Source organism: Colobus angolensis, unplaced genomic scaffold, assembly GCF_000951035.1.
Source record: "Colobus angolensis palliatus isolate OR3802 unplaced genomic scaffold, Cang.pa_1.0 Scaffold70, whole genome shotgun sequence".
In the NCBI taxonomy this organism is placed as follows: Eukaryota; Metazoa; Chordata; class Mammalia; order Primates; family Cercopithecidae; genus Colobus; species Colobus angolensis.
Genome location: NW_012120710.1, coordinates 9,142,186 through 9,165,219, shown reverse-complemented (window position 1 = coordinate 9,165,219; position 23,034 = coordinate 9,142,186). Strand labels below are relative to the sequence as shown.

Sequence of the window (23,034 nt, the reverse complement as noted above, 5' to 3'; positions counted from 1 at the left end):
CTTATGGGTAGATGTATTTGAAAATACTGATGAATAAACTCTTTAAAAGTCCACATTAAGATAGACCTGTCAATAAGTGTCTTATATCTTTCACAGTAATGCAGCCCTTGGTTTTAAAATTATTTCTATAATACGGCTTTCCAAATGGCACCTTCACAGAGAGTATTGGGTGATGTAAGAAAAATGAGTAACAGTGGTTTTTCTTGTGAAAAATTTTAAACTACTGAGAAGTACTTGATCTTTCTTGAGAGGTAGATAACATTTATGGAAGAATAATGTAGACTGGGCATGTATTTACTGTATTGGCTACAAAGTATAATACTAGCCCAGGGCTGTAGAAATAGTACATGGTATTTGAGCTATAATATAATCTAGCATTTCTAGAACTGAAGTAATGTAGAAAACATAAGCATTTATCTTTTTGCAGGGACCAATAATGGTTTGACGTTTATAAATTCTTCTTCATATTTGGTATTTTAGGCTTGGGAATTCTACTTAAAATAAGTTATGAATTACTGTTTTTCGAAATGTCTTTTTTTTATCACAAAAGTAGTAATTTTCATGATATCTAATTTCATTTTAAAATTAAATGAAAATTGCAAGCGTTTCAGTATGAAGGTTAAACCAGTCACAGAATAGTACTACATTAATAAATTTTGGCTGGGCACTGTGGCTCATGCCTGTAATCCCAGCACAATGGGAGGCCAAGGCGGGCAGATCACTTGAGGCCAGGAGTTCAAGATTAGCTTGGCCAACATGGTGAAACCCCGTCTCTACTAAAAACACAAAAATTAGCCAGGTCGTGATAGCGCACTCCTGTAATCCCAGTTTCTCAGGAGGCTGAGGCATGAGAATCGCTTGAACCTGGGATGCTGAGTTTACATACAGTGAGCCAAGATTGTGCCATCGCACTCTAGCCTAGGAGACAGAGCAAGACCCTGTCTCAAAAAAACAAGATAATTAATTGTTAAAGGGTAAATCGCAATTAGACTTTATGTATTAGCAATTATATATGAGCAATGTAAAGGCCTTTTGTTGGTGAGTTTTGGGCTTTTTTAAGTTAAGAGGATTCAGAACAAGTCTTTTTTTAAGTATTTGGAAATGTGGGATATGTAGCCTCTTCCATGGGTCTATTTGCATTTTAATAACACTACAAAATATTATAATATGCAGTACATTTTTGTGTCTTTCAGAGGTAATAATTTTAAAACCACCACACTCTAGAGCTGCAATATCAGCTTGTTTTAAGAGGCACTGTGTCAATGTTATGAATAACATTTTTACTATAAGGTTGCATATTGGTGGTTTAAGTGAAAGGAGTACCTAATGTTTTCTACAAAACTTAAAGCTAGATAGATTTATTTTATAGTTGGCCTTTCCTGGTGTATAATTAATTATTCCCTTCTGATGTTAAAAACACCATTTTCTAATTCTTTTGAATATGAGTGAACATAATCTTCAAGAAAAGATTTTCTAATATTGCATAGCTACATTTCCATTAAGAAAAGGAACAATAGAAACAAATTTTCATTAATTGCTGAATTCTCAAAGTAATCTGTTCTTGGGTTTTCTTCATTGAAAAACTAGTGTGGACTTTTCTTTTGAGGTGTGGTGCTTCCCTGAGTAGGAGCTGAGTGCTAAAAAAAAAAGTTACTGTTAAAAATGCATTTTACTTCTGATGCATAGAGGGATGTGTATAATACCTTGTGGCTAAGGGTGATTTATTACTAAAAAAAAAAAATAATAATGATAAACTATATGGGAATCAAGCCTAGATAATGAAAAAGGTCCCAAATAGAAACAGAGTATAAGAGATGAGTGATAATAACACTTAGGTAGTTTTTACTTCTGTTTAAAAATTGCTGGTTCATTCTCAGGCACTGGCAGGGATATAAAGAGTTTTGGCTATATTATAAAAATTGCAATCTCTGATCTTTTTAATGAAATCTCATTTTACAAAGTCTTAGGAAAAAACTTAATGAAGCAAATGGCAGTCTGCCTCTTTCACCTTACTTCCAAATGACATTTCAAATCCTGAGAAGCATAGTAAGGTAAATGCAGGGTGCTTACTTCACAGTGTAGTGGTTTGGAAATGATGCTGGGTCATTTCCAAGATAAATACTCAGAAAATACAAGTCAACTCAAATTGAAATTTTGCTCCCAGTGTACAAAATGATCACCAGTCAGACGCCCAGGAGACTGAACTGAGTTTCTCTTAATACTTTTTCCATCATCTGAAACAGAACCAACTTCAATCAAGTGTCAGTTCACTTTGAATTCCTCATGTCTTTTTTAAATAAGTGATTCTCAACCATGTCTGTTCATTATAATCACCTGGGATGCTGGGATGCTTTTTTAAAAATACGAATAGCTAGACTCTTAATATTCCAACTTAATTAGTCTGGAGTCAGATCCTTACTTCAGCATTTTTCTTTTAAAGGTCTACAAAGTGATTCTACTAGGCAGCCAAGATGGAGAATTACTGATAAAAATCAGAGCTTTTGAGACTTTAACAGCACATGCTGTCCAAAAGAGATGTTTATGGGGCCACAGATTCTGTATTTCTAAATTCCCAGGTGATTACTGATGCTGCTGGTCTTCACAGCACACTTAGCAAGTATGAAAAAAGTAGCAAGGATGCAAACCATCTTCTCCTATTAGTTTGCTCATAGTCTTTTTATAGTTAAAGGACATTTAAAAATGAGCATTTTATTTCAGAAACGCACCTTTGATTGACAAAAAGGATTCTCTTACAACTAAATTTTATTAGTCCATACTCTTCTGCTTCAAAGTAATCATAGCAGTAGGAGGCCCAAAAACATGCTAAGTATAGATATTTTGTTAATAAGAAGTAATGAGATTAGAGCTCTTTAATTAAAATGCAACTACAGTTTAATTTTGTCCCACTCATTTAAAGAAGCTTTCCTCAGCAAGTTATAAGCAAAAAATTAGCAGATTTAAAATTTTAAATTTTTATTAAATTTCCTCAAAACTCTCAAATATGAACTGTTAGTCTAATTCTAGATTTAGTAAAATAAATTTTGTATGATGGACTCCAATGATGTTTTAGTAGATTAGCAATCTTAATCTTGCCTAGGCATTTTACAGTGATGATATGTGGCGTATGTGTGTGTGCTGTGTGCTTGTGCAGGTGTACACATGATATTGCTTTAGAAAAAGTTGCCTAATTTTCTCCCGTTTGTCTGTTGTTTTTTCTCCCACTTCTTAGCATCATTCACGGTTATGTGTTACAATGTGTTATGTGATAAATACGCTACCCGGCAGCTATATGGCTATTGCCCATCCTGGGCATTAAACTGGGAATACAGGAAAAAGGGAATTATGGAAGAAATTGTTAACTGTGACGCAGATATCATTAGTCTTCAGGTAACACCATAGAAATTAAACTGTCTTTAACTTAAAAGGTGAACTTAAACATAAGAGAAGATCTGACCACTGGGAGAGATCCTGTGTTTAGAGCCAAAGCTCAAAAAGAATTGTTTTCTCTCCTTCTCTTAAAAAAAAATGGACAATTTAAATAAGTATTCAAGACATTTCCATAGTGAAACTATTTTGCTGACTGAATACAACCATCTACTTACATTTATTTACTATTTACTTAAGTGGAAATAATCTTACCCATTATTCATGTTAATATTCACCTCATGATCATTGGTATTGCTGAAAGAGAAAACCGCAGAAGATTGCCAGTCTTTTAGGAATATAAATTTAACTTATATTGGGGTCTGTTTAAAAAAAAAAAAGCTTGCCCACAGTTATTCCTTAAACAGACATATTTTAAAATATTATGCTATAAATCATGCATTATTTGCCTTACCTTACTTTATAAACCATCTCTGAAATTTAGATTCTTCTGTTTTATAGCACTTCATTAATTGAACTTTAAAGAAGCAGCATCTTTTCATGAAATGTGTTTTATTGCTTCAAAATTTAGCTAATGATTAGCCAAAAAGATGTTTGAATAGTTTTTAGTAACTTTTTTCTTAGCAACTTTCAAAACATGTTAAGTGCTTAAAGGTTTAAAAATTTGTAATTGACAAATAACTGTATATGTTTATGGGGTACATTGTGATGTTTTGATACATATATTTTTTTTAAATGATCAAATGAGGCTAATTAACATGTTCATCAACTCAAAAACTTACTATTTCTTAAAGGTGTTTAAAAATGTGTGTTACAGGCCAGGCGTGGTGGCTCACGCCTATAATCCCAGCACTTTGGGAGGCCAGGGCAGGTGGATCACTTGAGGTCCGGAGTTTGAGACCAGCCTGGCCAACGTGGTGAAACCCCATATCTACTAAAAATGCAAAAATTAGCCAGGCGAGGTGGCGTGTACCTGTAATCCCAACTACTTGGGAGGCTGAGGCATGAGAATCACTTGAACCCAGCAGGCAGAGGTTGCAGTGAGCAGAGATCACACCACTGCACTCCAGTCTGGACGGCAGAGCGAGACTGTCTCAAAAAGAAAAAAAAAAGTGTGTTACAATTGCACACATTCTTTTCATTATAGCCTGAGAGGGAAAATTATTTTTAAAATTTTTATGTAACAGAGTAGCTTGATAATTTATTTTTATGTTGCTTGGGAAAAAATAAAAATCTCTTAAAATTAAAATAAAATTTCTTCTAAACCCTGAGACTAACAGAGAATTGGGGAGAGGAGGAGGTAAACAAAATTAGGCTATTTTAGTTTCTTGTCTACCTCTTGGTTTAGTATTTGTAGTGATAACAGCCTCACACCCTCTTAAATGTAGCAGTTTGAAGGATAAAACATCATAATTCAAGAAAATTGTCTTATAAAAGTGATGCTGTAATACTATACTGTATTAAAAAGAGATCATTCTAGAGAAGTTGGAAATTTTGAAAAAATACAAAGCATGATGGAGGGAAATACCTAATTTCATGTCATAAGATAGTTGTGTTAAAACTTCTAGAGTGTTTTTCTTCTACACATTAAATAAAATATATTTACAGATACATTTTGTTTCTTATTTATTGTACTTAATGGATTTTCCATGTTACTAAAATTCTTCAAAACTAATTAATTATATGAACATATATTGATTAAGCTTTTCCCCTACCATTGTACATTTAGTTGTTTATGGATTTTTGCTGTCTTAAACTCATGCTGTTAGCAACATCTGCATACATAAATTATCTTCATATTTATTTCATTTAGAAAGACCTGTTAAAATATTTTATGAGTCAAAGAATAAAATAGACTAATAATTATCAAATTAATAGAGGCCATTGGATGATTGTGATTTTACGTAGTTAAAAATTTCTTAAAGTAGAATTTTTTGTGAATAGATTTTATGTTTCTCACTCTTGGGTATCATTTCTTTCCATCATAGTTCAGAAGGATAAGCAATTTTTTAAATTACCTTTTTATATATACAATATACTCTTCCCTATCACAGAATCTATCATATACCCAACTTGCTTTGTTTAGTTGCCAGTCTTGAGGAAGTAAAGTATAATGGAATGAACTGTAAATTGGGCATCAAGAGACCTTGGGATGTAGTCCTACTCCTGTTACTATCTGTGTGAGCATGAGAAAATCATGTCACCTTTCTGGTTCTTTCATGTTTAAAAAGCTACCATTGTCAAGTAGCAGCTGCTAGCAATCAGGTAAGATAGTAAGATAATATTTGCTATGTGAATTATTTTTATTAAGTTACATCTTACTCATAATGCTGAACATTTTTATATCTTAATCAGCATTTTCCCTCTGTCATATAGATGATAACTTTTCTTTCATCTCAGGAAGTGGAAACAGAGCAATACTTCACTCTCTTTCTGCCAGCATTGAAGGAGCGTGGATATGATGGATTTTTTTCTCCAAAGTCACGTGCCAAAATCATGTCTGAGCAGGAGAGAAAGCATGTAGATGGTTGTGCAATATTCTTCAAAACAGAAAAGTAAGTTAAGGAAACAAAGCACAATGGTGTACTTTTATTTATTTAAATTCTTACACTTTAAAATTGTCTTTGGTTTGGCCCTGTAAAATAAACAGAAAGCTAGAAAACAAGTATTACACAACTTAAAAGTGTTGTTAATGTTTCATTTCTCAGGCTGTGTATTTGGAATAAGGGTATTTATTGTATTACTTCTTATGCTTTTATTATCAAATAACACTAAACATTTTGGGAGATACAGACTCGAATGGTCTTATATTTCAGAACATATTTTCGTGAAGTAAAATATTAGTTTTTTTGTAAAAAAAGAAAGTGGTACCTTTTAAGGTTAGCCCTAAGGGATCTGGGATTCTTTTCTGTGATTTTTTTTTAACAGTTGATTTTTGAGAATCATTCATTTTACCAATCTTTTATCTTTTACAATTAACATTTCATACAATTATTTAATCATTTATTCACTAAATGTATACTGAACATTTGCTTTGTGATAAGTCCTGTGCTAAACACAACAGACACAAAGATAATCAAGACATAGTTCCTAATCTCACTGAAAGCTCAAATCCGGTAGGAAAAGCTAGGCATGTAAGACAATTACAATATCATATGGTGTATATATAAGATAGAGATATGCATGGATAGATAAGAGAGGCAGTCACAGAGCGTATGGAGGTAGAGAGTTAAAAGGGTTGACTGAGTCAGGGCAATGGAAAATGAAACGTGACATCTGATAGAGGTTGAATCCCAGGGTTCATAATTTGGATTTGATACATTAGGGAATCATCTACTTACAGGATAAGCATATACATGCTTACAGCTATTTTCCAGTATTTCCCCGTTTTACATCTATTTTATCAAAGCCAATCTGTTTTTATTGATCCAGGCATATTATCAGCATGACATGCTATTTTAAGTAAACAAACTCAGTGAATTTGAAAGATATTTGGTTCACTTCCCATTATCTATGCCTACTTTCCTGTCTTTTCCATGAATTTGTAGTAGAGATATTCTTATTTTGGTTAATGATTAGTAAAAAACCTTGTAATATTTGAAGTCAGAATATACTAAATTCTTCTAATGGTTTGGTAATTTTTTATGCATTTTAGAATAATTCTATTAAAATTACGTATCTTAACTACGGGAATATGTTCTGAGAAATGCATCATTAGCTGATTTTGTTGTTGTGGGAACATCGTAGAGTGTACTTACACAAACCTAGATGGTACAGCCTACTTTACACCTAGGCTATAAAGTGCAGGCTACTTTACACCTAGTATAGCCTGTTGTTCCCAGGCTAGAAACCTGTACAGCATGTTACTGTAGTAAATGGACAATTGTAACACAATGACATTTGAGTCTAAACATATCTAGACATATAAAAGGTAATGTGCTGTGATGTTAAGACAGCTACAGCATCACTAGGTAATAGGAATTTTTCAGCTCCATTATAGTCTTATGGGACTACCGTCGGCATGTAGTCCCTCGTTGACTGAAATCTTGTTATATGTTATATGACCGTACTTCAGAGTGTTTGCCATCTGTCAGGCCTTTTCTAACTGTTTATATTAATTGTCTTGTTCAAATTTTAAAGCAGCCCTTACAGGCAACTATACAGCTATTTCCTTGTTTTTATAGATGAGGAGACCAAGGTACAAACAAGTTCTATAACTTGCTCAAGTTACACAGTAGTCTGATTTCATAGTCCATGCTTACAACTACTGTAATCTTGAGGCTTCTTGTTTGAGCTTTTGATATCAGTAATATCTCTTATAAGATTAACTCATTTAGAAAAATTGCCCTGAATTTGACGTTTGTTTTTTTTTAGACAGGGTTTCAGGGTCTTACTTTGTCACCCAGGCTGTAGTGCAGTGGCAATCATGGCTCACTGCAGCCTCATCCTCCCCAGGCTCAGGTGATTCTGTCACCTCAGCACCTTGAGCAGCAGAGACTACATGTGCATGCCACCACGCCTGACTAATTTTTGTATTTTTTGTAGCGATGGGGTCTTGCTGTGTTGCCCTAGGCTGGTCTTGAACTCCTGGGCCCAAGCATTCCACCTGCCTCAGCCTCGTACAGTGCTGGGATTACAGGCGTAAACCACTGTGCCTGACGATATTTGTTACCTATGTTCATACACAAATTTCCTTGAAACACCGTAACTTAAAAAAAATGCACCAGTAAACTTGAGACATCTAACATCAGGCTATTTTTCTATTTGCTATAGTTTCTTTCAAGATAATATGGAAGGTTTTTCTTGTTACTCTCACAGTTTTGAGAGGAAAAATCTAAAATTCCTTAACAATTTACTAGAGGTAGTTAAGGCTTTGAAATAACAATTAGAACTGTTATCTGGGTATTTACAAATTGGTTCTCGAATTATTAAAAATGCTGTGAACTAGTTAAGTAATGAGCACATAGGAAATACTTAGATGCATGCATCACCTGTTTTTCTTTTCTTCCTCAACTCTTTTTTCCTGAATGGTAACATGGATCTGGCAACAGATTAAGACTTTGAGTGTGATACATCAGTGCATTGTACCTCTTTTCAACTTCTTTCCTGGAATGACAGGACTATATACTTCCTATAGTAGAACAAAACCACCTTCTGTCCCAGTACCAAATATTTATCCGTGTCTTATTAGCTAGCTATTCAGTGCCAACCATTTGGAATTTAAAGTATTCTACCCTACCTGTATTCTTTCTTCAGATTGGAAATATAACATAGAGCAAAAAAAGACTGAGGTTTAAAGTCAGGTGCTTCTTCTATTTATTTAGCTATATAATTTTGAAAGACTTACCATTTCTGGACTTGTTTCTTCATTTGTATTTTCTTGTAAGATCATTTTTGTAGAGGTTACAAAACTAACAAGGATAACTGCGGGGAGAGTAGTTCAACACTGTACTTATTCTCAGTCTCTTTCTTCTATAATCAGAATATCTGATAATTCCTCATCTTCACTGATGACTGTTTAATCATACATGAAAAACTGTTACAGAATACACAATAAATGGAAACTATCATAATTACCATTTATAGCAAAATAATATAATAAAAATCTTTAATCCATCATGATGAAAGCATAGAGTATTGTTTAGTAAAGGCTAGGACGCAAGTTACCAATATTCAGATAATTAGAATGTAATACAATATTCTTTAAGTCATATTATTCTAGTTTAGTTTTGGGGGATTCAGAATCTACTTCTGGATTTGGCAGCACCTGTTTGGTCATCATTATGAACATTTTTTGGGAGTTACATGCATAGAGATACTAGAAAATAGAACTTTGAGTTATAAAATGCCAGATCTCAGCTTTTGCTTTGTCTTTTAACAAGTATTATTTACATTCCAAAGCATTTTATAAAATACATTCATACATATGCATATGTTTTTTATATGTATATAATGTATATGTAGAAACTGAGTTGTAAATACATTTTTTTTTTTTTTTTTTTTTGAGACGGAGTTTCACTCTTGTTGCCCAGGCTGGAGTGCAATGGCATGATCTTGGCTCCCTGCAACATCCGCCTGCCGGATTCAAGCAATTCTCCTGCCTCAGCCTCCTGAGTAGCTGGGATTACAGGCATGCATCACCACGCCTGGCTAATTTTGTATTTTTAGTGGAGACGGGGTTTCTCCATGTTGGTCAGGCTGGTCTTGAACTCCCAACCTCAGGTGATCCACCCACCTCAGCCACCCAAAGCGCTGGGATTACGGGGGTGAGCCACCGCACCAGCCGAATAATTTACTATTGAATCCAGTGGACTTATCCTTTGTATTAGAAACATTCCTGAAAAAGCAACTGAAAAATAGAAAAATTAGCTGGGCTTGGTGGTGGGTGCCTGTAATCGCAGCTACTCGGGAGGCTGAGGCAGGAGAATCGCTTGAACCCGGGAGGCAGAGGTTGCAGTAAGCCAAGATCGTGCCATTGCACTCCAGCCTGGGTGACAGAGCAAGACTCCATCTCAAAAAAAAAAAAAAAAAAAAAAAGGCTGTACAAATATAGGATGTTGTTTATCTACTTCCTTATTTAACCTAGTCTCTCAGCTTACCTTTTCCAGTTAGTTACCTTCTGACACTCCCATGATTACTTAAAAGGACCAAGAACACATCTTATAGCATTTTATACTAATTATAGTAAGAACTTCTATTTGGTTTGGTTTTAACGGTGTTGGGATGTGATCCAGAAGGGGTCAGAGTTAACTTTTTGTGATTATACTATTGTCTTGACTGTGTATTACATTGTCCCTTTTTACTTGTAATTGAATTCAGGGAGGGAATATTACTTAAATCCTATAGATTGCTTTAGTTTCTCATAGTTGGCAGTCAGTATCCTCTCTCTAGCATTAATTAATTACATCACAGCCCACAAAGTTATTTTTAGACTACAAGTTGGTAAGAAATTGAGTTATGTCTTTATTTGAAGGACTGCTCTGGACGTGTTCTTTTTGCACATGAAACATCCAACCTAATAATACTTCTCAAATCATATAAGGGGATTTTTTTGGTCATAGCCGTCTTTATTATATTAATATATGTTCTTTCTTTTTCCATTTGACCTTTTGTCTAGTTTTTTTTTTTTTCCAAAAATGTGAATATACAGAAGAATTCTTAGAATAAAGTATCACCAGGAGTAATGCTTTTAGCGTCTGTGTACCAGTCACAGAGTATGAGTAGTAAACTAACGTATCAAAAGAGACAAATTTAAGATTTTTTCCATATTACCAAGGCTGTAGGACTTGGAACAATGACTGAAAAGTAACTATAAACCAATATGTCTAATTGAGAAGAAACATCTAATAATAGAAAGAATGGCAGAAAACCTCTATATTTCAAAATGTTACCTGTGTGGAAATCTGTGAGACAGACAGTACATGCAGAGTAGAGTGCATTTGGTTTGTATGGGAAGGGAATGTAAGAAGTAGCATTGTTAAGGTAGTAGGGATAGAATATGGATAATTATATCTTACTATATTATAAATTTTTACAGTTATAAACAAGTAAACAAGATAAATTGTAGACAATTACAGCCATCAGCACTAATGCTAGAAATCTCATTCTTTTAAAAGCAGAATGCCTGAGAAAATCTTAAAGTTCAAGAAACATATCAATACTCTTATTTACTAGAAAGAAGGAACTTTATTTGGTTCAACTAGTTTTCAACTCTCTCTTTGGTTTTTCAACCCTTAGTGAAGCTGTAGTGATAAAACTTGAGTGAGAATGTGTGCGCTAAAGTTTCTCAGGGTCAGTGGATGGGACGGGAGTGTTAGTTATAATGACATACGCATCCTGTTTAGGAAGACTAGTTTTGCTTTTCTCGACTTTTGAAAGCAAAGACATTAAAAAGAAGATACCTTTAAAAGGTTGAGAAGTTTTAAAAGTCAAAAGTATGGCAGTATATACCAATGAGAAAGAAGGTTGGAAGGGTAGTTGCAAGCGTCTAATAACCCAGCGGTTGCTCAAGATTTATGTTTAAAGAATTGTTTCTTTTTTTTTTTTTTTTTTTTTTCTCGCTCTGTCGCCCAGGCTGGAGTGCAGTGGCCGGATCTCAGCTCACTGCAAGCTCCGCCTCCCGGGTTCACGCCATTCTCCTGCCTCAGCCTCCCGAGTAGCTGGGACCACAGGCACGCGCCACCTCACCCGGCTAGTTTTTTTTGTATTTTTTAGTAGAGACGGGGTTTCACCGTGTTAGCCAGGATGGTCTCAATCTCCTGACCTCGTGATCCACCCGTCTCAGCCTCCCAAAGTGCTGGGATTACAGGCTTGAGCCACCGCGCCCGGCCAAAGAATTGTTATTTAAATGAAGAAAAATCAATAACCAATCATGTATTTTTTAAAGAGTTTTATGAACCTATGATCATTACCAAGAAACTTAAGGAAAAGAAAAGACTGGGTGAAAGTGTTAAGGCAATGAGGAGGATATTTTAACTAACATTATGCACTGTAAATAACAAGGAAGGAATGGACCCACTGCAGACTGTATAATCAGTAATTGATGATCAACAAAAAACAGCTACATACAATTTATGTTTTGCTTTCATGATTTCTATTGAGAAGAATTTTTCTCAAAGTAGAAACACTAAGATCAGGTAAAGAGGAGAATGGCAAACCACGAAAGTGAGATTGGTAAGCCAGGAGAGTCACTAAACTACACTAACTAGTTAGGTTTTCCAATGAAGATAATTATATCTTATGGTATTAAAGATCTTACAGAAGTGTGGTTAGAGAACTGGCAAAGGTAATCTGTTACAAATATTGGAGTAGAGAAATTCTAGGATTTGGGGGATGGATGAACTATCAAACTTTTCAAAAAGACAGACTTGTCCAGCCTGAGTTTTCTTCATCTTTATAATGGCAGTAGTAATACCTCCTACTGCAATTTGGGTTCTCCAGAAAGAAGACTCGGAGATAGTTCAGTGTTCAGGAGTTTGTTAGAAATCAACACCTGTGGAAAGAAAGGGAAGGAAGCAGAATTGGACATATGGAGAAAAGTGAAGTGTTGCAGGCCTGACTGCCTCCGGTGACTCAGCAGGGAGCTTTAGAGCTTATATGGCCTGTGAGAGTTAAATCACCAGGGGCCCAAATCCCTGGACCTTTTGCTTTTGATTTCTAATTGGATGGTGGTGCTCCCAGAAGTATGTGACCATGAGTAGGCAGCTTTCTGCAACTGAAGCGATCCCTGAAGGACTGATGAGGAATCTGAGCAGTATATCTCCATGTGCAAATTTTAGGACTAACATATATGAAGTGCTTAACACAAATCTTGAGACTGGATAGATCCTCAATAATGGTAACTTTTTTTATTGTTATTTTTATTATAATGTTCTATTGAGAAATTTAATTGTTTTGAGAGAAGAGAATGCATGCTCATAACATTTCTAAATGTCCAAAAGCTGGCAGGGATATTTAATCTGTTAGAAAAACAGAATTACGTCCAATAGAAAAATAGAATTATATCCCATAAATTTGTACAACTATCTTATATATCTGTAAAAAATTAAAAATTAAATAGGATGAAGTTTCAGAGCACTTAATATCTGAACAGGTGAACTAATGAGCAGAAGTTCATGAAGTCATACTTAACTGAGGTAATGATTGCTGCTCTTAGATTATTAATGGAAGGAATAAAAAGAGGGAGGGACAAGAATCTGCTGAGACTGCAGAAAAATATATGTAACAATGTTCATTACGGCATTAGTTAAAATATGTGAGAAGTTAACTTAAATGTCCAACACAGGTTAAATAAATTACAGTGAATCTGTATAGTGGACTATAATTCAGTCATCAAAATTGATTTGGAAGAAAGTTAAATGTTATAGGAAATGTCCCTGATAGAATAGTATTGTTCTAATTGTGTAAAAATATGTGTGTGTGTGTGTATGTGTGTAGAGAAAAGTCTGTGGAAATAGATCAACTTTTAAATGGAAGTATTGAGTTATAAGTGACTTAGTTTTCTTTGTTCTCATATCTCTACAATAAACATATTTAATGTAATCATTTTTTCCACGTTTTTGTTTTGAAGTACCTATACATGCAGGACTGACAAGACTTGTTTTAAAAACAAAAAGATCAAAACGTTTCAGATATGTATCAATTCCTGTTTGGCTTATAATTAATATGGCTGTCCCCAAAGTGAAGTTTTAGTCTTTATTAACAAAAATACAGTTAAAAAATGAAGAAGGCTGTAGTTCATTTATGCCCAGTTATAGGTACTGCACCTTTGGGTAAACTTGAGTTGTTCAAATGAACTTTTCAAAAAGACAGACCCAGTTGTCAGTTCAATTTAAAGTTGTTGAGCAAATTTAAACAAATTGTTCAGATGAACAACATCACATATCTTATAAATAACTCATCATTTCTTTTCCGGAGAAGATATGGAAGGTAGGAGACCATTGACATCTATTGTCAGATATTTAAAGTGGTGTCATTTGGAAGATAAATTAGATTTAATGTATATTCTTTTAAAGAAAAGATCTAGATCTAGGTTTAACGGAAAAAATGGGAGAAGAATACAGGAAAGCAAATTTTAGTTAAGATAGTTCTTTTAATTAGAGTCCTGTGTTCCCCTACCCCCACCCCATAAAGAATGACCTGGCTTTGGTAGAAGTAAAATTATTCCAGTTCTAAAAATATTATAATTAACAGGATTTTTAAGACTTTTATACAGAATCCTAGGTTCCTGTAAGTATACCATAGAAGTTCTGTGAATATTTAGAAGATATCTCAAAAATTAAATATGAATAATTGAACCGTAATTTGAAAATAACATGTTCACTCACATGTTTCAAATACAAGTTTTAACATTTTAGAAATCATTAACATGTTCATAAAGTGCTGCTTAGTTAACTTGTTTTTGATGCAGACTTCTGAATCAAATTTCTTCATGCCTGCTTCTTTTTTCTGTGTATAGGGCCAGTTATTTACCATTTATAGCTGTGTGAATCAGGATTTTTAATAATACTCTGTAATCAAAACAAAATACAAAAATTAATTGGACACTGAGACTAATGTAAAACTATGTCATCTCTGTCCTCTGATTTCGAAGTTTTGTATTCATCAAAATAGGTTGCTTGTTTTCAGTGGTTGATTTATTCTAACATAATGCTGCTTTTATCTGTTTTATCTGTGGGAATCTCACCAGAAACTGTAAAAGGTATTCCACAGCTTAAAATTGTTTGAAGAAATCTGATATGGACAATGGTCAATCCTGTCTATAGGACACATTTTGAATCTGCTCACTTCTCTTGATTTCTCTTGCCTTTGTTCAAGCCACCATCATTTCTCTTTCAGATAACCTCACAAACTTTCTAATCTGCCTCCTAGTTAATAGTTCTTTAATTGAGCAGCTAAAGTAATCTTAAAAAATGTAAATCAAATGATATCATGTCCTGGCTTAGAACTTTTATCTCTCTTCAGCATCATTTCATATCCTTCCATTCTTTTCTAACACATGAACTTGCAAAGCTTTTTGCTGTCTCAGGACCTTTCACATCTTCTCCCTGGGATGCTCTTAACCCTATTCTTCACCTTAGTAACTTTCATCTTTCATATTTAAGCTTATAGATAACCTCTTTAGAGGGTAGAAACTATAGTCACTTTAAGCACTGTGGGTTAGAAATAGTCACATAAACTGACTCTTTACACTTGTCAGCCCATCTGACACATTCAGAATTGGAGCAGGGAAGGGAATATTATTTCATTTAGTATAGCGTCCTGTAGCATAGTAAGTTGATATTTTTGAAGAAACAGAAACTAGTTTCTGTTTTCAAAGCTTGAAAGTGGGGAGGGGATCTGTTATGAGACTAAGTATGTCTTCTCACCACTGAACACCTAGTGCAAGTAATGTATTTAGTAGGGTTTGATTACTCATAAATATTTCACAAATTAATACGATTAGGCTGAAAATGGTTAAAGGACTTGACCAAGATCCTACTGTGATTAAATGGCAGCGCTAAACTAATTATATTAAATCCTACAACTCTACAATACTTAATAATTTGGCATTAATGAAGGAAAGAAAATATTATTAGTGCAGAAGCTGTAATCACAGAGAGAGTCATTTCTTCATCTTGCAGAATCTGTTTCTCAGAATACTTATACCCCATTGCAGTTTTCTAGTAAAAGCCAGATGGAAAAATCAGTTACTCCTTAGCTGAGATAAAGGTGTGCCCCTGCATTTTGTTGACAGATACCTTGATGTAGTAGAAATAAAACTACAAACAGGATAGGTGGATTGTATTCTTTTTATTTTTTTGTAATTAACTTAGTTGAGATTGTGTGCACTTTTAAATACCAGAAGATTCTAGCAGTGGCTTAAATGAGGGAAGGGTGGTTTTCTAACACAAGAACTCCAGAAATAGGCAGTCCAGAACTGGTTCAGCTGCTTCCCCATTTTTAGAAGGTTGGCTTTTGCCTTCCTGCTTCTTATTTCATGGTCACAAGATGGTTATTATTTCTCCAAGCACTAGCTGTAAGGGGCAAGATATAAAAGCCTGAAGGGATATATATGCCATCTTTGTTAGGTGGGGCCTCTGAGAAACTTTTCACAATAGTCAGACTTCTTGTGTCTTAGTGGCCAGAACTGTATCACATGGCCACTTGCAGCTAGAAAATGACAAGGGAGACAATGCATAATGTCATGTTTCTTTCATTTAATGTCTTTCAGCATGATAGTCTAAGTACCTAAAGTTATTATAATAATGTACCTTTTAGATTTACATTGGTGCAGAAGCATACAGTGGAATTTAACCAAGTGGCGATGGCTAATTCAGATGGATCCGAAGCTATGCTGAACAGAGTGATGACAAAAGATAATATTGGTGTCGCTGTGGTATTAGAGGTCCACAAAGAACTATTTGGAGCAGGTGAGTGCAGTGTAAAATATTCTTACTAAAAATAAACACCATTCCAAGTTTTTCCATCTCAAAACAAGTGAAGAGAATTTTGCTGTTGTTTATTGCAAAGTTATTTTCTTTTGAGGAAAGTTAAGGGAGATGGGCAGGAAAATAGCACCATTGTGTAAAGCATCTTATATTTGTTGGGATATTCTGTGCTCTCTATCACAGTCTTTTTTACTTAATAATATATGTAATAAAACCTTTTTAAATATGCCATTAATCCCAAGCGGTTCTTTGAAATAGGGAATATTTTGATTAGGCTGAATTTAGAAATTATGATGACTTAGTCCTCTTTTTGATTCATATTTTTAGCTTCTTGAGTGTGATTGTCTTTAAGGTTAAGGAGTTGGCACATTTTCTCTAGTTTCTTTGCTGTATCTCAGTCATTGTCAGGGTAAGAGCAGGATCTTTTATCTACATGGTAGTTTCTTTAGCATTTTAGATTATTTATAGCTTCCTTCAGAGTCAGAAACTCATTATGTACTTTACACACAACAGACCTTTTTTATCCTTCCTACTGCCTGCCTTTGAGCATTTCATTGTTTATTAGTACATTTTAAGCAAGAAAGGAGTGAGACCACGTCAGGGCTTTTTTTCCCTTGGACTTTTTGTAGAGGAAAAGATTATTTCTGCCTTGAGTATTGATTTGAATTATTCAGACCATACATATATATCAGACCTTCTTTTCTCACCATACTTCAGTTTATTCATTATCAAAGATAATCTTTGATCGTGAAATTTTGAACTTTCTACTTTTCTTAGCCCCTCCTTTTTTATCTACTTTTATGTCCTTTACAATCTTATTCTTCCCAAAGTTTGGTACTTTTTTTTTTTCTGATATTGTGGAGAATTTCTTTTGTAGTTTTACTCCCCTTTTAATTTACAGAAGAGTAATTCTAAATAGTAGACACTTTCACGTTCTGAAATACATATCTGTTGCACTCCTAGAAGGGGAATTTAGTAATATAGTGCTTATGGCTCCCTTGAAGGGGAAAATTTTTAATACTGTGAATACTTAATCTATGGCTAAAAGTGACACTGTAAAACTTCTAGGAAAAGAAGATAGCTTAGAAGATTTGGCTACAGGTATTTATCTTATGATCAAATTGCTTTAAATGTGACTATGTCAGATATAACAGATACTTCAGTTCCTTGTTTTATCAACACTGAAGATAATTATAGCATTGTAAGACTGGAAAGAAACTTTACCAAACTAGTAGACTTAGAAAATTAGGTCTTTTTCCCCAAAGCTTATATTCCAATAGAAAAATTTGAGATACTTTTATAGAAATTATAAAAGAAAAATTAAATTTGTATGTTTACGGATAGTCCAATGGTTTAAAGGTATGTAAAGTAAAAAGTGAGAGATCCCTCCTGTCATTCGTACTCTAGAATAGCTCTTGTTGATTTCTCTATAGAGGTACTAACATACAGAATGTGAGTATGTATATTAATAGTTTTATATCTTGAATATTTTATGGACATCTGTCAGTAAATGTTAACTATGTTTAATTTTCAAAAATCTTAATGTATTCCATCCACCATTTTGGAAAGTACTATGTTAATGTTTATTTTAACAGAATTAAAAAACATAAAATTATAGGAATTAAAAAAAAAAAAACCTTAGAGATACTCTAGTTGAATATTTCATTTCCCGAAAGAATCTGGTTAAATTACTGACCCAAGACTACATAAAACAATTAGTAAGAAAGCCAAGTCTAAAACCCAGGTGTCCAGACTTTTATAGCACACTACTCTATAATTCTGGTTTTTAAAATAATGTTATTTGGGTATATGGTGTGAATTTGTTCAGGTAGCAAATTACTTGCTTATTTTATCTTATATAGGTTAATATAATTTACTGCCTTTTACTACTGACCTATCACAGTTGTGCTGTGTTGTGCTTGGGAAATGCAAGGTGAATGAGTACTAGACAGTAGTAAGAATTTATATTGAGGTTTAGGTAACTCAGCTGAAAACCTGCCTTACTACATTATTGTGCTATTTAAATGACAGATATTTAAAGGGCTGTACCAAATTTGTGGGCCAGATTTAGCCCATGGACTACAGTTTGCCAACTTGATCTAGGAGAGTAACTCCCATAGTAGGATTACCAGAATCTCAGCCCTTTAGCTTCTAAGAATTACTTTATCAGATAAAAGGGAAGTTATAAATTCATGGAAAAGAGTAAAGAGGTAGCTATGGATCATACTGAGAAAACCTGAGGATGCCACATTTCTTCAAACATAAAGCGTAACTGTGTCTTCTTTTTGTAATGTTTAAATTTAGGTATGAAGCCTATTCATGCTGCAGACAAACAGCTGCTTATAGTGGCAAATGCCCACATGCATTGGGACCCAGAGTATTCTGATGTGAAGCTTATCCAGACCATGATGTTTGTCTCAGAGGTTAAAAACATTCTGGAGAAAGCCTCTAGTAGGCCTGGCAGCCCAACTGCAGATCCTAATTCCATCCCGCTGGTGCTATGTGCAGATCTTAACTCATTGCCAGATTCAGGTATTTATAACATCATTTCCTCACTGCTTTCAATTTCACTTTTACTTTTGGGTTCAGAGGCCAGCTAGCTCCTAAATTTTGAGTAGATAATTTCTCTTCTAAATTAGGGAATGTGTCCGTAAGAATCCCATGGATGGGACACAGGGTAATAGAGTTTAATAAAGAAGCTATTTCCGAAGGTATTGGCTGGTTTAAGGGAAACAAAGCAATAAATGATGCAGTACTCTGCCACTAGGGGATTTAGTAATAGATCTCTTTACCACTCCTCTACCTAAAAGGGAAAGTAGTGGGAGCTGTCTGTCATCAGAACTTGGAAAAAATACAGTTGTAGGAAAGGGCCACATAATAGGAGTGATGGCTTTGAATTGCATGAAGCAGTCAATCCCTGGCAGACCAACAAGAAGGGTGCCAGGGGAATATATATTCTTACTTCACTCTGCTTCTGTCCTCTGATCTCCTGCCAGGCTGCCCATTGATCAAATCCAACCAGAAGCTAGAGGGGGGAGGGATTTGCAGTTGATGCAATAAAGATCAGCTTCCTGAGGCACAGAGTGTACTGCAGAAGGGTGATCTGAAGGGGCAGCCAGAAAATAGTCATTACAGGTAGCTATCTAGTTTAATAATATTAGCAACTTTTAAGTGAATTCATTAAGTGATATTTAGATACTGTTAGTAGGTACAGAATAATGATTAAAATTATCGTAGGGCTTCATATTACTTCTTGAGCTCCTCTAAACTACTTTATGTCTGAACTTATATCATTTTACTTTTTATAAAAATAATTTCTGCATTTTAGGTATCAAATAGAAAACATTAAACTATTACTGTTTTGCTAATACCAAAGCATATGTTAAATTTTGTATATTATCACTACTAGGCTATTTTAAGTTATTTAAAGTAAGTAACAATAAGGTTACTATAAGATAACCTAAATGCCTCCACTTGGAATATTAAAAAAGTCACTGAACTTGAAAACATCTTTTTCTTCTTAGCAAATAATGCTGAAATCATTGTTAATAAATATCTGTCTTTAACCCCTAGCCTGATTGGCACTTTAACCACATGCTCCTTTCTTAAGTTGAATTACTCTCAAGTGCAAGTTTTTCTCCCATTGTATTTGATTTGTTAAAGCCAGTTAACTGGCATTTGGCAACACAACGCAGTGAAATGACTTTGGTGCCAGACTGTCATGGTTGGATCCTGATTCTGCTACTTACGAACTATACAATCTGTGACTAAGTTCCTCATTTTTCCTTTTATTTTTTTGTTTTGAAACAGAGTTGTGCTCTTGTTGCCTAGGTTGGAGTGCAATGGTGCAGTCTCGACTCACTGCAACCTCTGCCTCCCGGGTTCAAGCGATTCTCCTGCCTCAGCCTCCCAGTAGCTGGGATTACCGGTGCATGCCACGACGCCCAGCTAATTTTTGTATTTTTAGTAGAGACAGGCTTTAACCATGTTGGCCAGGCTGGTCTCGAACTCCTGACCTCAGGTGATCCGCCCACCTCGGCCTCTGAAAGTGTTGGGAGTTTACAGGCGTGAGCCACCGCACTCAGCCTAGTTCTTCATTTTTAACAAGGGAGGAATCATGTTATCTACTTCATAGAATTCTGTGCGAGATTTACATGAATAAAGCACTTAGAACAGTGCCTGGCATGTAGCAAATACTAGGTAAATAGTAGTGCCTTCTGAGCTATTTACAATACTGATAATTGTGCTTATCACACATTCATTATATCTTACTATCAATCCTTATTACAAATAGAAAGATGACTCTAATAATTCACTAATCCTCATAAGGGTTTTGATACTGTTTTCATGTTTGCTAATTCAGTGGAAGCAGTGCACTTTTCTGAATGCTATTCTTCTCTTCAGCCTTGTATTTTTAGCCAAGTGGTATATTTCTGGCATATAATATTCTTTATAGTGTCAGACTGAGAAAACTCACTGTAGCTCAAAATAAAGAATGATATTGTCTAGCTGACACTAGACATTGAAATGTTAAAGATGCAAAATCTGTTTTTGTTGTAAACGGTTTTTATTAATATGCTATACTTATATATTTGCAAAGTTGTTGCTTAGAATGGGAAAATGCTAAAGAGATAGTGGTTTGGAATAATTTTCCGAAAACATTTAGGGTTAATGCCTTCCTGGTGAATGCCATCCTAGGTCCTGGAAATCATCTTTGACCTGAAGAACCACCAAGAAAACTAAGGATATCTTTGAGGGTTCCTGATATATTTTGTTCTGAAATAGGCAAACATCCTTGGATTCATTTGATTGAATCGTATGAAATGGCTGGTATTTGATTTTTTATTTTTAAACAATGACAAAAGGTAGTTTTATATGGCTCAACCTAAGAAAACCATTCTGAGCCTGGTGGATTAACCTGATAACAAGTCTTGGCTGTGAAGCCTTGTGTAAGGTCTAAATGCTAAATGGGAGTGTCTCTTTCTCCTTTATTCTACCAGGTGTTGTGGAATATTTAAGCAATGGAGGAGTAGCTGACAACCATAAAGACTTCAAGGAACTAAGGTACAATGAGTGTCTTATGAACTTCAGCTGCAATGGAAAGAATGGAAGCTCAGAAGGAAGAATCACACATGGCTTCCAACTTAAGAGCGCCTATGAAAATAACTTGATGCCTTACACCAATTACACCTTTGATTTCAAAGTGAGTGGCAGCCTTTGGGCAGGTGTAGAAATTATTTCAGATACAAGCATGTAACAAGAAAGGTGTAAATTCTTTATGATTAATTGTATAATCTTCAGGAATTTTTAGATTCTTAAAATGTCTATGCTAAGTATGCACCTAGATATAAGTGGGTTCATTGGGTTTTGTGGCTATTGTTGTCTTAAATTCTTTTTGCTCTCTCGTTTGTTTAGATTTTAAACAATATAATAACAAAAACTTCTGAAATGCTCACTAGGTACTAGGCACTTGTCAAAGCACTTTGTATATATCAATATAGTTAACCCTCACCTGCTCAAAGCATCCCTAACTTTCAGCAGTAACCTCCCTCCTGCCCCCGACAGAAAAGCACTGAATATAGCAAAACTCACTTTGAATGAATTTATGTAGTATTTTCTCAAGATTTTCTTTCTACCTTCCATTGATGTCTTAGTATCTTTAAATTTTTCAGGTTTCTTTTGGGGATGGGGTTCGAGAAGGTTGTACTTAGGTTCTATTTTATATCCATGTATTTGTACTAATATATTCCTAGGCAGTGGAACACTCTAAAAGAAAAAGACATTTTTTGACAAATACAAAAAAAAAATGGAAAGGCCGATTGTACAGGACCAGCTCTTCTTTAGAAAGACAGATTGTGGTGGCTTTATGTAATCTCTTTTCCAGTGCTAGTTTTCTGATCACTCTATGTACCTGTAACTCTGCTATTGTACCTGTCTTTGACTTTCTGGCATTTCAGACATCTATAATAGAATCTTACACTATCTGGAAAAATCTAAGTGTTAGAAAGCAGTTTGGTGTAAGAAGCCTAGAGGGAATTTAATAAAACGCCAAAGGAAATTTACAAATGGCCTCCCTTACATCTCCAATAACCTTTTTCTGTTTTTGTGTGGGTTAGCTCCTTTCCAAGAAACATATAGAAGGAGGAAAAAAAGAAATTCATGTGTTGTTACTAATCAGCTTTCATAATCATGAAGTGGAAAAAAAGTGCTTAGAAATTGAATCTAATTTAGTATTTTTGCTATTAGAAAAGATAATTCAATCCAGCGATAGTTCATTTTGTTCCAGCTACTCATATGTAGTGATGTGCTGGTAAATATTTAATAATGAACTTTTTGGGAAAAAGCTCTGATTTGTGGTGTTTGCCGATTTCTGTGGTTTAAGTACTTTTACTGTAGCAGAATCCAGTCTCCCAACACGATACCATTGAACATAGAGTTGGGAAGAGGTGCTAAGAAAGCTAGTACTAGCTGACTGTAGCACATCATTGCTTTTATGAAAGCTTAAAGGAACACCTTTTAATGGTACACAGTTTACCACAGCTTAAATCCTGTCCTTGTAACTATAGTGATATATATCTACCGGCGTAACCCAGACCTGTGATAAAGTTCCTGAAAATAAGTGTTTAGTAATTCTGCAACTATCATTTTTGTTTAGGTATGTGTGTAGGTAAAAAGAAAAAATTTTTTTTCTTTTTCACATAGACTTTTTTTTTTTTTTTTT

At 34.6% G+C, this 23,034-nt stretch overlaps 1 protein-coding gene across 1 annotated transcript in view; it reads left to right on the top strand.

The window, feature by feature from the left end:
- Positions 1 to 23,034, top strand: part of CNOT6L (CCR4-NOT transcription complex, subunit 6-like) — a 101,772-nt gene that overhangs the window by 70,452 nt on the left and 8,286 nt on the right. The window contains exons 7-11 of the mRNA XM_011927236.1: positions 3,230 to 3,387; positions 5,785 to 5,939; positions 16,144 to 16,295; positions 18,618 to 18,845; positions 21,314 to 21,516. Coding sequence (XP_011782626.1) covers positions 3,230 to 3,387; positions 5,785 to 5,939; positions 16,144 to 16,295; positions 18,618 to 18,845; positions 21,314 to 21,516 — 896 coding nt within the window. The remainder of the gene's footprint in view (positions 1 to 3,229; positions 3,388 to 5,784; positions 5,940 to 16,143; positions 16,296 to 18,617; positions 18,846 to 21,313; positions 21,517 to 23,034) is intronic.